This window comes from Podarcis filfolensis, assembly GCF_964270895.1.
Source record: "Podarcis filfolensis genome assembly, chromosome: 10".
Lineage (NCBI taxonomy): Eukaryota > Metazoa > Chordata > Lepidosauria > Squamata > Lacertidae > Podarcis > Podarcis filfolensis.
This window is the reverse complement of record NC_139612.1, coordinates 35,724,705-35,741,238: the sequence shown is the minus strand read 5'-3', so window position 1 is coordinate 35,741,238 and position 16,534 is coordinate 35,724,705. Positions and strand designations below refer to the sequence as shown.

The following is a 16,534-nucleotide window of genomic DNA, read 5'->3' as shown; positions in this document are numbered from 1 at the left end:
AGAACCAAGGTACCACTGTACTGGATGGCTCCTTTGGGGGAGTGTTGGGAGAATGAAGGAGCACAGAATCCTGTGAATCTCTGAATATCCCTGGAACGTGCCTTGATTCACTCCCAGAATGCCGTTCACTCCAACACAGCTGGCAAAACACTGCCAGTGGGACATTCATGTCATTGAGCGGCCTTCCAGGGGGTTTTCAGCAGTGCAGGTGTCATCCTGCCAGCTGAGCTCCCTCTCTACCAGCAGAACAACACTTACGCTGCACCCAATGGCCTTTAGCCAGCTTTAAGATTGTACCGCAATTATTGTTTAAAATATTAATAATTGCAGTTAAAACTGAGGCAACAAAATACCCATCAAAACCAGAAGGCTACAAAGAATCAACTCAAATCATCAAAACCCATCACCGAATGCCCTTACTATCAGGTTTTAAGCAACCTTAAAAAGTAACAGGTAATTGGTGGATAAAATGACCATCCCAAAGCACAGGTGTCTCAAAAAAGAAGGTACAAAGGAAGGTGCCTTATACCGAATCAGGCCATTGGTTCATCTAGCTCAGTATAGTCTTACACTGGCTGGCATTGGCTGTCCTGGGTTTCAGTCTGGATCATCTCCCACCCTGACTGAATCTGGAACCTCATGCTCTCAACCCAGATGTTTTGCCGCTATGCTAAGGCCCTTCCACTAAGATCTTGCCCTCACAAAATTTTATTTTTGTAAAAACCCAGGACACAGAGCAGAGTGTCCTCTGTGGATCTAGGCTTAGGCAGTACCTTTCTCACTCCCTAATAAGGTATTCCCAACCTCCAGATCATGTAAGGCTGAATTAGCACTGTTGAATACAAATTCATATGCAAATATGAGAGTGACGAAATAACAAATAGCTATGGAATATAGGTTTCGTTACACTGCCTCAAATCCAGCACTGCACCAAACAGTTTTTTGCTAAGGTTTCGTCTGAGGGTTGTATGAAATGATGTAAGAGCAGAGCTTATCTCACATGGTCATTCTTCTCCTCTTCCCTCCCCACAAAAAAATCTGCTCCAGTATTTCCCCCAACCCTCTGGAATTGAATTTGAAAGCACTTGGAGAGCTGGAGGAGGTAGGCGAAGAAGTTCAACTGTGTCCACAATGTATGAGCAGAACAGCAGATAACTTATTGTAGGGGTTTGCACCAGATGGCCCTTGCAATTCTAGGATTTTATGATAAACCCATACTTTTTCTATTGATCAACGAACAGGAGCCAGAAAATATTGTTTGAAGAGAGTTTGCACTCCAGTTTTCCGCTATCTGTGATATGTTTTGTCTGACAAACTAAGCACACTGCCACTGCTCCAGCAAGAGGTCACTGCCGCGGGAAAGTACAGAGCTGGTGGGAAATGAAAGCCAACAAGCAGCTCTGAACCACGATTCACCTTTACATTTGGCTTGATGACAAAACTGAATCGCTCTCAGAGTGCAAGGATTACCTAGAGCAAGTGCGCTGAAGAAAATAAATGATACAATAATAACTCGGGACAGACTGCAATACAAGCTGTGCTATCAGAAATGTGCAATTGAACATTTGCCAGAGCAGCAGCTACTTCTATAACTCTTGCCCTCTTTCTTTAAAATAGTTTTTACTTAGTTGCGTAGGACAAAGCGTATACAATTGTATCCATATATCAGAAAGACAAGCCTAGGGCAAATTTAACTGCCTGAGCAGAAGCTGTGCAAGCAAATTTGCTTTGGGAAGCTAAGGCCAGGATCCAAACATCTAGTTTAGATGCATCACAGATTCGCAGAATCATACAGTTGGAAGCGACCCAAAGGGTCCGTCTAGTTCAAGCCACTGCAATGCAGGAGTCACAGTTAAAGGCTCATGTGTGCTTAAGTTATTTCCCCAAATAGTTTCTCCCCATACCATGTCACAAATCTCTTTTGATTTGACTCGCATGCTTTGCACGATGGGAAGGAGCATAAAACCTTCAAGAAAAAAAATCTAAAGCCTTTTTGGGCACACACAACTGGTTCTGGGGTTCTCTGCATCCTACTGGAAACCTGTCTCAACTGAAGCAACAGTATGTCAAGCGGTTTCATACACGGAGTGGAAATATTTTCATAATTTGTTTTTAATTTGCTTATCATATCCTTGAATCAAAGCTGGAAGGGACCATGAGGGTCATCTACAATATTATAACCCTGTACAATGCAGGAATCCTTCCCACAGCCAACCCTAGGTGGATTACATGGTGGTTTACAATATAAAAACACAAAAATACACAACACGGTAACAAACAAAAGCAATAAACCTACCCACCCAGTTTAAAAGGCAATAGATTGCTTAATTAGCAATATCCTGGGAAAAGAGGAATATTTTTGCCTGGAACCTAAAGATACAGGTGAAACTCAGAAAATTAGAATATCATGGAAAAGTTCATTTATTTCAGTAATTCAACTTAAAAGGTGAAACTAATATATGAGATAGACTCATGACATGCAAGGCGAGATATGTCAAGCCTTTATTTGTTATAATTGTGATGATCATGGCGTACAATATTGGACCTCTGAGAAGTAGAAGCATGCATATGTACTCAGTACTTGGTTTGGGCCCCTTTTGCATCAATTACTGCCTTAATGCGGCGTGGCATGGATGCTATCAGCCTGTGGCACTGCTGAGGTGTTATGGAAGACCAGGAAGCTTCAATAGCAGCCTTCAGCTCTTCTGCATTGCTTGGTCTCATGTAGTAATTGATGCAAAAGGGGCCCAAACCAAGCACTGAGTACATATGCATGCTTCTACTTCTCAGAGGTCCAATATTGCTCTATTTGCAATCCTTGTTTTGCTGATTTCATTTAGTGTTCTAATTTTCTGAGATTGTTAATTTGGGGTTTTCATCAGCTTACGTCATGATCATCACAATTATAACAAATAAAGGCTTGACATATCTTGCCTTGCATGTCATGAGTCTATCTCATATATTAGTTTCACCTTTTAAGTTGAATTACTGAAATAAATGAACTTTTCCACAATATTCTAATTTTTCGAGTTTCACCTGTAGGTAACCAAGGCACCATGTGAGCCTCCCTGTAATATCTGTAAAGTTTATGTAAAAAGAGATAAAGCTTTCAAGGACGGACTATTCTATCAAGCCTAGGCATATGCACACACACAAAGCCGAACCCAGCTTTCTGGATTGATCTGCATAGAAATGGCTGTTCTGTATATCGTACAAATATCATTTGTCCTATAGGAACCTATGTGTACAAGCTAGGTTTATGCTTTAGTGACCCGTCAGTGTAAACCAATTACAAAAATCTCTTCTTGTGTGCTTAAACTTGATCAACTTAATTAATGATAATCTCCTAGCAGCCCTTTCAATTGTTGACTAATCATATGTCATACAGTTGGTGTCCATGTACACTCATACGTTAAATGGAAAAGCGATATGGTTGTTCTGTTTGCTGAATTAGATGAACCAGGGCAGCAGATGATTAAGAAATAGCAGAAAGACAAGAGGTTTGTTGCTAGAACAAGATTAGTTATCAACATCAGTTGATGTTATCAGTTAACATCTTGGAGGTTTGCTTGTTTTCCACAACCATGCAGTATATAAATTTTATGAAATATATACACATGCAGCAAGGTAAATGAACAGAAAAAGTGTTTCCTGTATTTGAAGTTTTACAACCATGTTATAATAATTTTGTTCAATTTCATTTGGCTCTCTTGCTCGCTAAAAAAATATCCATTAAACACACCTGTTCAAGAAGTTCTTTGTAAGTTATAAACTCTTTAGCATTTGTTACAGGACTGTCATGGATGATAGCAATCTGGTCCCCTTGTCCATTCTTGACATGGCGATCTATAGCATTATAACAAATATTCAGCTCTCCCCCAACAAACCTAGAGAAGAAAGAAGAATGAAAACCGCTGGGTTAAAAAATAAATCTTGCCAAATGAGAATTAGTATCTTCTCCTTTGCCTCAGGCAGCAAAATACTGTGTACCAACCCTACCGCTAACCATCCAACTTCTTGACCCTCCTGCCCAACATGCCTTGCATTACTTTATAGTATATGTATGGAGTTGTGAACTAGCCAGAAACAAAATGTCCTAATACATTTATGGGACCTCAGCAGGTTTCTGACCTGCAGAAATCAGCAAATGAAGCTTTGCATGGCATGGAGATAAGGATTATCGCAATAGCCTATATGTCTGTATGTATTTTAGAACCTGAGCAAAGAAAGCCACAGTATTAATCATAATCTTGTAGTACATGCCATTTTTTGCACAAAACTTCCTTATTAACTATTATGGTTTCTAGAATATAATGACTCCACCTAAGAATATATAGATGCTAATTTTACAACATCCAAGTCATTATCTTCTTCTCACACGATTAAAAACATCATTATCCCTGTAGGTACGATGCTATGTGTACATACAGAGCAGTTCTTCTGAATCTCTTTATCTTCCAGAATAAATTATAGGTTTTTCCTATCTCTTAAGGCCAGTATACACAATACTATTGTTGTACACCCAATAATCACCTCTGGGTACACATTCATGTGGATGGATGTAAACCGTGGAATGGCAGTTAGCAATTCTTTGATCAAGGCAGCGGTATTTTTTTCAGCCTTGTGAACTCAGCAATTGCAAGACAATATTACCTGAATATGTGCATCTATCAACATTCTGAAGAATGGGGAAACTACAGAGATATGTAATATCAACAACTAAAGTATTATGTGGATCACCTCTTACTGAATATATATATATATATTTTGTCAGGTCATAATACCAAGCAAAATGACCAGCAGGCTATAAGAACATAGCCATCCCAACCCAAGTACTTCCAGTAAGGACAAAGTTCCACTGGAGTTTGAATATTAGTTCAAGTTAAACATTGTGCAGTTCTGTCCTTGACCACATTCGGTAAGGTCAAAACATTAGGACAGTTCTTTTTATCAGCTATGGCGAGTCCAGAAATGGATGTAAGATGGACTAGAATTTATCTGCACTGGCCAGTTTTCAGGAATCCCATATGCACTGAAATGTGCACCTGAATACTACTAGTGCCTGCAAATTAGCCTCCGCCAATTCCTCACCCCACTCACAGAAGCCCACATGATAGGAATAACCTGCCCAACTGGAGGTATAACATCAGTGCAGGATTCTCCTGCGTCACATCATTCCTAATTTGAGAAGCTATCTTCATACGGTATCCCCGATGCACTAAAGTGGATGGGAAGTCCAAATGTCTCTGTACTACCCTTGAAATGGCGGGGGGGGGGGCAATACAAGATGGAGTTACAGTGGTACCTCAGGCAAAGTACCTAATTGGTTCCGGAGGTCCGTTCCTTACCTGAAACTGTTCTTAACCTGAAGTACTACTTTAGCTAATGGGGCCTCCTGCTGCTGCCGCGCCGCCGGAGCACAATTTCTGTTCTCAGCCTGAAGCAAAGTTCTTAACCTGAAGCACTATTTCTGGGTTAGCAGAGTCTGTAACCAGAAGCAGATGTAACCTGAAGCGTATGTAACCTGAGGTACCACTGTATATAGAAACTCATCTGCAGTGCTCTAAAGATAATTTTACATTTGCTTGCTGCTGCAGATCCTACAACATTAACTCAAGAACCAGTTTAGATATTTCTTATCCGCCCCCCCCTTGCAAATCACAAGATGTGGCTCATGTTGCATGGGGAGTGGTGGGAGATTCTGGACAGACAAGAGGAAGTGCTTCATCCACAGCACACAGTTCAACAATGGAATTTACAATGACTTGGCTATATTTTTGATAATGGTTGCTCATCAGGTGATTAGTAAACACTGGGAAACTGGCCTAGGGTTAACATTATCCAGGTGGTACATAAGGATCTGGCCAACTGATTTAGCTGAAAACGTTAACAGGCTGAAGACTGAAGGATATGAAAGGTTAAAAAGATGACTTTGACACAGTTTGGTTTTATTTCATTTGTATGAGACTTTTATTAAAGTTAATCATAGTACAATAAGATATAGAAAACTAATCTAAATTTTAAAAAATGCAAATAGAATAATAGAATATGGAATCCTCTTTTAAAGGTAGTTCTTGACCCTTACTATCCACAGAAGGTAGCAGCCCCTTCCAGCTCTCACCTGGGATCTTTCCTTTCTCCTCCCAGCCTCTCACCCTGGGAGACCAAAATTTTCCTGCCTCCCATTCAGGCTCTTCCATCAACTACAGTGATGAACACAAATTTAGATGGGTTTATAATGGCAATAATGTGCTATCTCCATGACTGGAGGCCGTATGTCTCTTAATATCAGTTGCTATGAAACTGAAGAAGGAGAGGCCTACTGCCCTCATGTTGTTCTTGTAGAAGCAACTAGTTGGCTGGCAACTGTGGGAAACAGGATCTTAGCTGAAAGAGGTCTTTTTTGTAATCCAACAGGTTAGTAATAATATATTTCTGGCAGTGGTGCTGGAATACAAATGCTCCTTTTCTGTGCACATCAGACGGTGCTTATAAATATTATACAGCATTGTAATGAGTAACAAACAAATCCCAGGTGCATAATCCAATGGCTATGCTTGTGACATTTCTAGCACACATTAAAAACAAAACAGAACACCCAAGTCCAACAGAATAATCTTCATGGATCTTTAAAAAAAAAATTTAAATGACTGCAAAGTCCAACAGTTCTTTTTTCATAAAAACAATCCAAGAGGCTCACAACAGAGCAAAACCAGAAATGATAGATAAAGCCTAAATCTAGCAACAGACAGGAAGGGTTTTGGTTTTTTCCTTAACCTGGTGTGTGTGTTCATGCATGCATGCATGTGTAAAAGAGATAAAGAAATCTATAAGCAAGCGATGCTATGCAACAAGAACTAGCTAATGTCATCTGCACAGAAACAACAGAATTAGGAAGCATCATTGTTTTAAACAAAAGCAAACACCACGACCCAGAAGGAATTGTCAGCTGGTATAGTAGCGCAACACTTCAGGCCATTTTTTGGCACAAAGAGGACAGATCAGTGTGATTTTTCATTCTAAGCACTAGCAGGGCTTTTGTTGCACTGCCCACTGTGATCCAAGCCAATTTTGCTTGTGTTCCTTTTACCCACAAGAATTCTTAAGTACACACTCAGTATCATATTGCAGAACTGGCTGGAACATATCCAAGGGAAAGCATATTATTGTTCAGAGGTGCTTTCCTTTCACAAGAGATTAAAGGAAAATAAATACAGAAGAAAAAGGATAATCTTACATAAATTATACGAGATAGTTCTCTGTTAAAGTACCTGATAGTGTATATTAATAGTGGTTTATGGAACACAGGAAACTGAGTTTATTGTCTACAGTGACCGGCAGTAGTGAGGATTTCAGACAAGGGACATTCCCAGCTCTACCTGAAGATATTGAGGACTGAACCTGGGATTGATCTACTGCATGCAAAGCAGAAGCTCTACCACTACATGGGAATATATATATATATATATATATATGGGGTTCAAGACAGCCTACGAGCCATGTTCTGTAGTCTCAGATGCATGTGGGCCAGCCAAAATCTGACAAGTCACTCCTGCTCTTAAATTGTCCAAGCAAAATGGCATATCTTAACCCGGCACCAAAATGAGAAAAAATGCTGAACTTAGATATAACTCAGTCAGTGAAGCATGAGACTCTTAATATCATGGTCATGGGTTTGAGCTCCACGTTGGGCAAAAAATTCCTGGGGTGCAGGAGGGATTGGACTAGATGATTTCTGTGGAATAATCTAGTCCAACTCTACAATTCCGTGTTTCTAAGGCGAGGGTATTACACAGCCAGAACACCACTGCGGAAAAGGCTCTCTCCGGTGCCACCACATAGCAATTTCCCTGGGTGATGGAAATCTGCTTGAGTGTCATCAAGATACTCACTCCAAATTCTCTGTTGACCCCCACTCAGTGGCCTCATAGAGATGTTACAGAGCATAGGGGACAAGATGGAACCCCATAGCACAAGCACCACAGGCCCAAGCAGAAATCCTCCCATGTCACTTCTGAAATTAACCCTATGGGTAGAAGCAGAACCATCACGTCAACATGCTCTCAACTCCCATCCAGGCAGGTACGATGGTTGATGCTGCCAAAAGCTGCTGGGAGATCAAGGAGAATCAAGAGGGTCACACTCCCCCTGTCCCTCTCCCATCCAAGGACATCCATCAGGGTGACCAAAATTGTAGCAGTGCCAAGGTAAAGGTAAAGGTACCCCTGCCCGTACGGGCCAGTCTTGACAGACTCTAGGGTTGTGCGCTCATCTCACTCTATAGGTCGGGAGCCAGCGCTGTCCGCAGACACTTCCGGGTCACGTGGCCAGTGTAACAAGCTGCATCTGGCGAGCCAGCGCAGCACACGGAACGCCGTTTACCTTCCCGCTAGTAAGCGGTCCTTATTTATCTACTTGCACCAGGGGGTGCTTTCGAACTGCTAGGTTGGCAGGCGCTGGGACCGAGCGACGGGAGCGCACCCCGCCGCGGGGATTCGAACCGCTGACCTTTCGATCGGCAAGTCCTAGGCGCTGAGGCTTTTACCCACAGCGCCACCCGTGTCCCAACAGTGCCAAAACAGGGCCTAAATCCAGATTGCATGGGTCCTGATAATCGGATTCCTCCAACTGCACCTGGAAATGAACCGGCCCCACCTTCTCAATCACCTGGTCCAAAGAGGCATATTAACAGCCAGGTGATAGTCATTATAATCTCCTCTGTTCAAAAGGGACTTCTTAAGGAGCGGCTGTGCAACCACCTGGGTCAATGTGGTGGCCACCCCTCTTTCCTGGCAGTAAGCATTTGCTGTCTCTGGGACCCACCCAGCAAATCCCTTCTAGCTAGCACTTAATAGTGAGAGCAAGAGTTGGTTGCCCAAAGCCTTGCTAGCTTTATTTCAATGTGCCTTTTGTAGCAGTTTGCTAGGCAAAAATTCAACAGGTGACGACACACTTTCTCCCAGAAACGGGAAGTAAAATGATGCACAGAACAGGAGAATTGGAAGGCGTCTCACGGGTCCTCTAATCCAACCCAGCACCGATGCAGGAAACCCGCGACTACAGCACAGCACCGGTTGAGTTTCTGCCTGCCCCTGAGGTGCAGCCCAGCGAGGGTTTGGTCCAGCCACTCACCAGGAGGTGCTATAGGGATCTCTCCTCTGCATGGTTTGAGCCCAGGGCTTGTGCCAGTCGATGCCCTGAGCCGCTTCAGCCCAGTGTTTCTCGGGCTCCTCCACCGACGCCCTGAAAACCGCCTCGTAGTCGCCTCCAGGAGCGGCTGGCCGCGAGGACAACGAGCGGCTGAGCGGGAGAAGGAGCCGGGCTGCAGGCGGGCGCCTCGTCCAGCAACTCGGGAAAGCGAGCGGAGGGACGCGCCGGAGTCCCACCTGCGGAGCCCAGAGAAGGCCTCGGGCGCTGCGAGCAACTTGGTGCAGCCAGACTCTCCGGCACTGCTGGGCGCTCATGTTCCCTGGCCGCCCCTCGACGGCACCGAGGCGAAACTGCAAAACGAACCCCCAAACTCGAGCGCCCTGGACTACACACTTGTGGAGCCGGGGAATCTTATTAATTCCCTTTTCACAAAGTCAGCAGGAAGAGCCGAGCTGGATTCAGGACCAAAGATTGGGACCTGCTCCTCCTTCCACCCACTTTGGTGTTTACAAACGACCAGTTTGCAAGAGCTCCAGTCCGGGCTTTGGTGTCGGCTCCCCAGCCCGCACTTTGTTTTGTAGCGAGGAGGCCCTCTGGGATTTGCTTAGGTTGCATAATATCGCCCACCGACCTCTGGGGCTCAGGATACTCTGCCAACTTTCCCTCTTTTATTACTGCTCCAAGTTTGCTAAGTGCCTGGAAGTAAGTGGACGCGGTTTAGGATAGTGCCCTGCTTCTCCCTCACTTCGCAGATTCAGGAATTCGCCTTTCCTTCTTCAAGATCCTTTCTAAAATCATGGCAATCTGCTCTCAGAGGCAACGGCGTATTTAAAACTCGCCCAGCAATACAACATTTCTTTCCTGATTTGTTTCATTCTCTACAAACGGCAGTTTTAAATTACCTTGAAAACAATTTTCATTCCTGTCCACTTCCAGCAAGTGCACTTCATTTTAAAATAATAAGCTATATTAAAACCATATTCCATCATCAATAAAAAACACTATCAACCTTTATCGAGGGAGAATTAGAGAGGATTAGGTTGATATGGAGACACCACAACAGGGGCATATATTTTATCCAGAACAAGGGATGCGTTTGACATTTTGAATAAAATTAGATTTTCCAGATAAAGGCATTTCAGACACACCAATTTCAGAGACACTAATTTCACCATGGAGGGATTCCATGAGCTCACCACGGACTCTCACTATGTGTGAGAAGATGTGTGGATCCACTCACAGAGAAGGATGTTACTATTATATTTCCTAATTTAGGAGTGCACCAACCCAAATAAGTCTTAAAGGACTAGGAGATAAACAGTGCCAGATAAACAGTACCTTTAGAGCAAGGGTAGGCAACCTAAGGCCCGTGTGCCAGATGCAGCCCAATCGCCTTCTCAATCCAGCCCGCGGACTGTCCAGGAATCAGCGTGTTTTTACATGAGTAGAATGTGTCCTTTTGTTTAAAATGCATCTCTGGATTTTTTGTGGGGCATAAGAATTTGTTCATTTCCCCCCAAAAATATAGTCTGGCCCCACACAAGGTCTGAGGGACGGTGGACCGGCCCATGGCTGAAAAAGGTTGCTGACCCCTGCTTTAGAGGCACTAAGCAATGCTGCTATTAATATATCTTTCTTTCTTTCTTTCTTTCCCACCCATCTGGCTGGGTTTTCCCAGCCACTCTGGGTGGCTCCCAACAGAATATTAAAAACACGATAAAACACTGAACATGAACAACTTCCCTAAACAGAGCTGCCTTTAATTCAATGCAGACTAGTACCAACCCTAAAATAAAAATTTGAAATAAAACAGATTTATTGCAACACATGACAGGATCTGATTTCCTCGCATTGTTCCCATCTACGTCTGTAGAATGCCTCGTGGTTTATGCTGGGATAAGTAATAAGAGAACAGAAAAATGGGGGAAGAGTGTGGAGTGTAAGGAAGTCTTAACAAAGTTGTGATTGTTCCCATGAAAACTACGTCAACGCTCTTTTTAAATATCAAATGTCAAATTCTTTCCCGCCCCCCCCATTTATTTCTTTTTTACTGGTGCCCTAAAGCACACGCTTAGCCTGCCTATTGGGTAATGCAGCAGGAGAGATAAACTTTCACCAATGTGCTGTACTTTTGTAAAGGAGCACTGACCCCAGGGGTAGTCTTTTCGAGAATCACATTTCTCCATGGCGAATACTGAGTATTCCAGGAAGGTAGAAGCATTTCATAACAAGTCCCCAACTGTGCGGCAGGAAAACTTTTCGAACAGGCAAGGTTGCTATGGGAACACCTAAATAAAAACCTGAAAGAACACTGCTGATATGGGTGCTGCTGCACCTTAACCCTTAATGCCCTGTTGCAGGATCAACTGATGCGTGGTGCTTAATATGAGTGACTAATAGGCAAAAGTATAGAATCATAGAATCATAGAGTTGGAAGAGACCACAAGGGCCATCGAGTCCAACCTCCTGCCAAGCAGGAAACACCATCAGAGCACTCCTGACATATGGTTGTCAAGCCTCTGCTTAAAGACCTCCAAAGAAGGAGACTCCACCACACTCCTTGGCAGCAAATTCCACTGTCGAACAGCTCTTACTGTCAGGAAGTTCTTCCTAATGTTTAGGTGGAATCTTCTTTCTTGTAGTTTGGATCCATTGCTCCGTGTCCGCTTCTCTGGAGCAGCAGAAAACAACCTTTCTCCCTCCTCTATGTGACATCCTTTTATATATTTGAACATGGCTATCATATCACCCCTTAACCTCCTCTTCTCCAGACTAAGTAATTCACTGTATGTTGCTACAGTACAACGTTGTACATGTCTACTCAGAAGTTAAGTCTCTTTGTGGATAAGAAGGCTTCCTTGCAGGTAAGCGGGCACAGGATGGCAGCCTAGGGTTGGCTTTTGGGAAACAGGGTTCTTTTGCCCGTAGAGCTAGGGCAGAAATTCAACAGGTTATGCCTTTTCTAGTATGGTAATACAATTATGGGTAAAGTTTCCCCATGATTCTACTCACTACTATTTATTTGTTTACAAAAACATTTATATACCGCTATTCGTTTTAAATAATCAGAGCAGTTTGCAACAATTGTTTGTAAAACCGTACAATAAAAAGCATATAAAAAATGTTAAAATCAGAAATCAGCTAACTGTTGTGAAAAGATATATTCTTAATTGGCCATATAAGCCTGATGGAATACATAAGCTTTCAGCAGGCATGTAAAAGTTGAAACAGAAGGTGCCTGTTGAATCTCTATTGGCAGAATATTCCACAATACTGGGCCTATTCTGTGTTATGCCCTGCCCACCAAATGGCAGCCATTTTTTGACTAGTGCCACCCCACAGTATTCTCCCATTGCTCCAAAAAGGTTGGCAATTCCTGTAGTGGACAGTAATGGAGCAAGAAGAAAACTTACCCAATAGTAGTATTGTGTGTTCCAGCCGTGGTGAGGTATGCACTTCAATCTGTGGCATTTCACTAAAGTAAAATATTCCTAATAATTAAATGTATAATTCAATGCAATTTAGTTATGGCACTCGGAGTCTACTGACAAGGGCATGGAAAATGCCATTTTGACAGCTCTAGTAGCATTTTGCTTATGGCACAATGCATACCAAAAAAGTCACCCAACTGTTGATAACATACATCAACCAGTGGTTGCTGGTGCCCATTGGGACTGGTGGGGTGGAACGCAGTAGGAGCAACAGTAGGTGGAACTACAGCCAAGCACATGCGGAGCCAACTAATTCTAGTTTTGTCCCCATTCTCCACCCTGCTGAGTTCAACAAGGACAACACTGAGACCAATGTGGAAGAAGCAGATAACCAGGGTTGTATGTAAGATAGCAGGCTGGGCTTTGAAAGAATCAAGACTGAGCTTGGCAAAGCAGTGCTCCTTTTGCCCTAATGAACTGGCCTCCACTGACACCAACCAGAGCCATTTCTACTAAATTCACTCATATCTGAATGTCAGATCTCTCCCACACATAGCTCTCCCTTCTAGCAAATCTTCATCTGCTGGACGGCAATAAAAAATCAACGCATAACCAGCGTCCTCTTTAAGTGATCCCCGTCTTTCTTTTTCAGGTGATCACAGCATGGTGCTCAGAAGGCTGCTGTTTCAAGTCGTTTGAGTAATAGCAAACTTAAAGGCAGCAAAATGCAAAGCAAAAAAAAACAAAGCGCATTTCACAAGCCAATTTGTTTGTTTATTGGATTTATACACTGCCTTCCTGACAATGCACTCAAGGCGGTTTTAAACACTAAAAAAAATTAAAAACACCATTACGTAAAGCAAAGACTGACAGAGTCATCTCATTTCATCTAGCTGCTCCCTGACCTGGGCTCCCTTGCTTATGCCTTCCCTCAGGACATGCAGGTTTTCAGCAGCCCCCAGGAAAGGTGGGAGAGGAACTGCCTCAATTTTGACGCATTTTTGTTATGTTCTAACTGAAAGATATGCTTGATGATTATGAATGAAACCCTGAGCATGTATGTTCCATTATTGCTAAATGAATTATTACTAAATGAATAAGCTAATCAAAGGAAGTAGCAATTACAATACTACACATAGTAAAGCAAATTAAACTGGAATTTGGGTCTGTTTCCAGAAATCGGTGAAGTACACACAACATTAAAAGCAGCAAAGCACACTGTTACTTATTTTCTACCATATGTTTAAATGTGTCTGCTTATTACTTCTTTTCCAGTAATGTTCAAATTTACAGATGTGATATGTGCTGGTTTTCTTTCCCCTGAATTCTTTAGGAGGAAACAATGTTTCTCTACAATAAAATTGGTATGGGTATGTAATGAAGAAACATTCTACGAACTCATTTGAACCTGCAAATGAGTTTGTATAATGTGAATTAATATTACTACACATCTTTTCCAATGGCAATTAATTGACACTATGCTTCTGGGATCTTCTTGGACCTCACATCTATCTGAAAAACAGCAATATTTGCTCCAGTTGTAAATGTTTCTAAATGGAAATGGTCTACAGCCAGGAGAACCATTGATAGGAAGTACAACAGAAAACACGAAGCATGCTCAGTTGCCACACCTGAATCAATAACTCAAAGGTGAATTTGAGAATCACTGGATTGGACTGTATGAAGAATGCACACCTGCAAACCTTATCTAGGTCAAAATGACAGGAGGTTTTTTGTTTTTCTAAATTAAGAGCACAAGCCTGCCAAACATGGAACACATTTCAAACAAATTGCACTTCCTTGTTTCAGATCTGTGCTTCAAGCTCAGCAAATTGGCCACGGATGGTCTGGCTCTGAGCAGCTTGGAAGTCTATCCCCACGGTATTAGCACATTGCCAGAGGCAGTATTAGGTTAGTACAACTGGTGCAGCCACACTGGGCCCCATGCTGCAGGGGGCACCAAAACAATGCTGTAGAATGGAGTTTAAGAGGCAAGGGGTGCCTATTTTAGTGTCACACAGGGCGCTGCTAAAATTTGGGAACCTCCAGTCTGCCACTGACATTGCCAATTCTCAATTTAAACCAATATGACACTTGTGTGATTCATACAGATGTGATAAATACAAGCTTTCATCCTTCGGTTCTGTTAGATCCTAAATAATATTGAATAATCTTTTTACTAGAGGCTGTCTAATTCCAAATCAATGTATGGGCAGCTTAAAGCATCATATATCATACATGGTTTGGAAATGTGGGTGAGAGTAGAAGATGGGTTTAGTGGACAGCCAAAAAAGGAGCATGTAATAAAGCACTGAAGTTATTTCTGGGATTGAGGAGTAGCTCAGGGTAAAGGGGCTGGTCAGTGAATGTCCCAAAAGGGAGACTGGGATAGGCCTGGTCTTGGTTGGGTGGGTGGGAACTGTTCAGTCTTCCTTTGCCAAAGGCAGCCTCTGGTCCTGGGCCCTTGGTGGTGCTTCTCTAAGTCGAGGGGTCCTCTGCAGTGGTCATTCCATTATATAAGCCCATACTATGAATCACACAGTTTTATGGGCGATACTATATCATGAGCATTGCAGAATGCACTCCTTTGCGTAATTATAACGGGGGGAATACTTTTTAAAAATGCAGTCTAGTTTTCGGTTTATATTAGATTTTAATCTAGAGATTGTTTTCTTCATTTGTATATTTAAACTATTATTTCTATTGATTATTTCATGTTTTATGGACAATAAGCAAGTTTTGTAGCATTTGTTGTTTCACTTTTCCAGCAATCCATTTAGTTTCATCAATATAGCTCCACTCCCTTGCCATCTGCTTCTCCCCCTACCATTCTGTTCAATTCTGGACAGTTTAGAGAGAAATGGGTATTATAAGGTGATTCTATTGGTTCATATGGCTTCTGTTTTTTTTAATGTTTCCGTAACTTGCTTAAAACCAATTAAAATTGCAAATGAAAAGCTTGGGTTATCCATATGATTAAAAAGAAGCATCAAAGTTTCATTCATAGATTAGAGATAGATATAGATAGATAGATAGATAGATAGATAGATAGATAGATAGATGATAGATAGATAGATAGATGACCCTTTGGGAAGAATTTCACATAAATATATCATAACCCTCAACACTTTTCTCATGAGGGGGTTGAGGGGCCATGCAGCTTAGCCATGTGGCCATTATCAGCATGCCCAGTGTTCCCTCACAATCATGCATTTGGTAGGACCTAGGACACATGCACCCTTCATACGGAGGAGCTCTATGTGTGTACATCAATGTAGGGCTCCTTCTCAATGTCCAAAAACATGGACAATGGAGACACATGGTTGCCTGCATGGCAGGGGACAGGCCAGGCCTGTGCAGCCTTCCAGCTCTTCATGGATTCTCTTCGCATATGTGAGGAACATTGTCTTTTCTCTTTCATAGATTTCTGAACCTGGAAATATGGTGGTAGATCATAGAAACTTCAGTCCCTGAAGCAGCAAGGCAGCTTGCAAGCAGAGAAAACAAATGGTATCCAAGTCAGGATAAGGTGACTTGAGGAGCCAATAGGCCCCTGCCAATATAACTGTTGACTTTGGATTAGCTCCCCTTTCTGAGAAACTTGTTGCTCTGTTCAGCTGAATTGCTTGAAGTACTACTTAGCTACCAGCCTGCCCTGGCAATCCAATTTCTCCTCTTTTCTGAATCTTTGGGGCTAGGCTGCAATAAATACTCAACACGATGAGCAAGTACAGCTTATGCAATAATTAAAGAAACTGTTTTTCAAAGACTGTTTGTTCTTTTTAGTGCTTTTTCATTATCTCTGACTTTGCTATCTCTCATAATGGTTATTTGCATATTTATCCCAGCATTTTGCTTACTCTTTAGATTATTCATGCCTGAGAAAATATTCTGAAGCAGAAAGGGAAAGTTTAATGAGTTTCAAGGGGACATGTCCGGGGTGTGTGTGTAAA

General features: G+C 42.3%; 1 protein-coding gene across 8 annotated transcripts in view; it reads right to left on the bottom strand.

Annotated features, from left to right (window-relative positions):
* Positions 1-9,712, bottom strand: part of ACSS3 (acyl-CoA synthetase short chain family member 3) — a 65,098-nt gene extending 55,386 nt beyond the window's left edge. For 7 of the 8 annotated variants that reach the window (XM_083573352.1, XM_083573353.1, XM_083573348.1 and 4 more), the window contains exons 1-2: positions 9,133-9,694; positions 3,743-3,887 (exon numbers count right to left, since the gene is read on the bottom strand). In XM_083573352.1, coding sequence (XP_083429478.1) covers positions 3,743-3,887; positions 9,133-9,464 — 477 coding nt within the window. In that variant the 5' untranslated portion in view covers positions 9,465-9,694. Of the gene's footprint in view, positions 1-3,742; positions 3,888-9,132 lie in introns of all 8 variants that reach the window. The other variant, XM_083573354.1, reaches the window with a different exon arrangement.
* Positions 9,713-16,534: the final 6,822 nt, after the last annotated feature.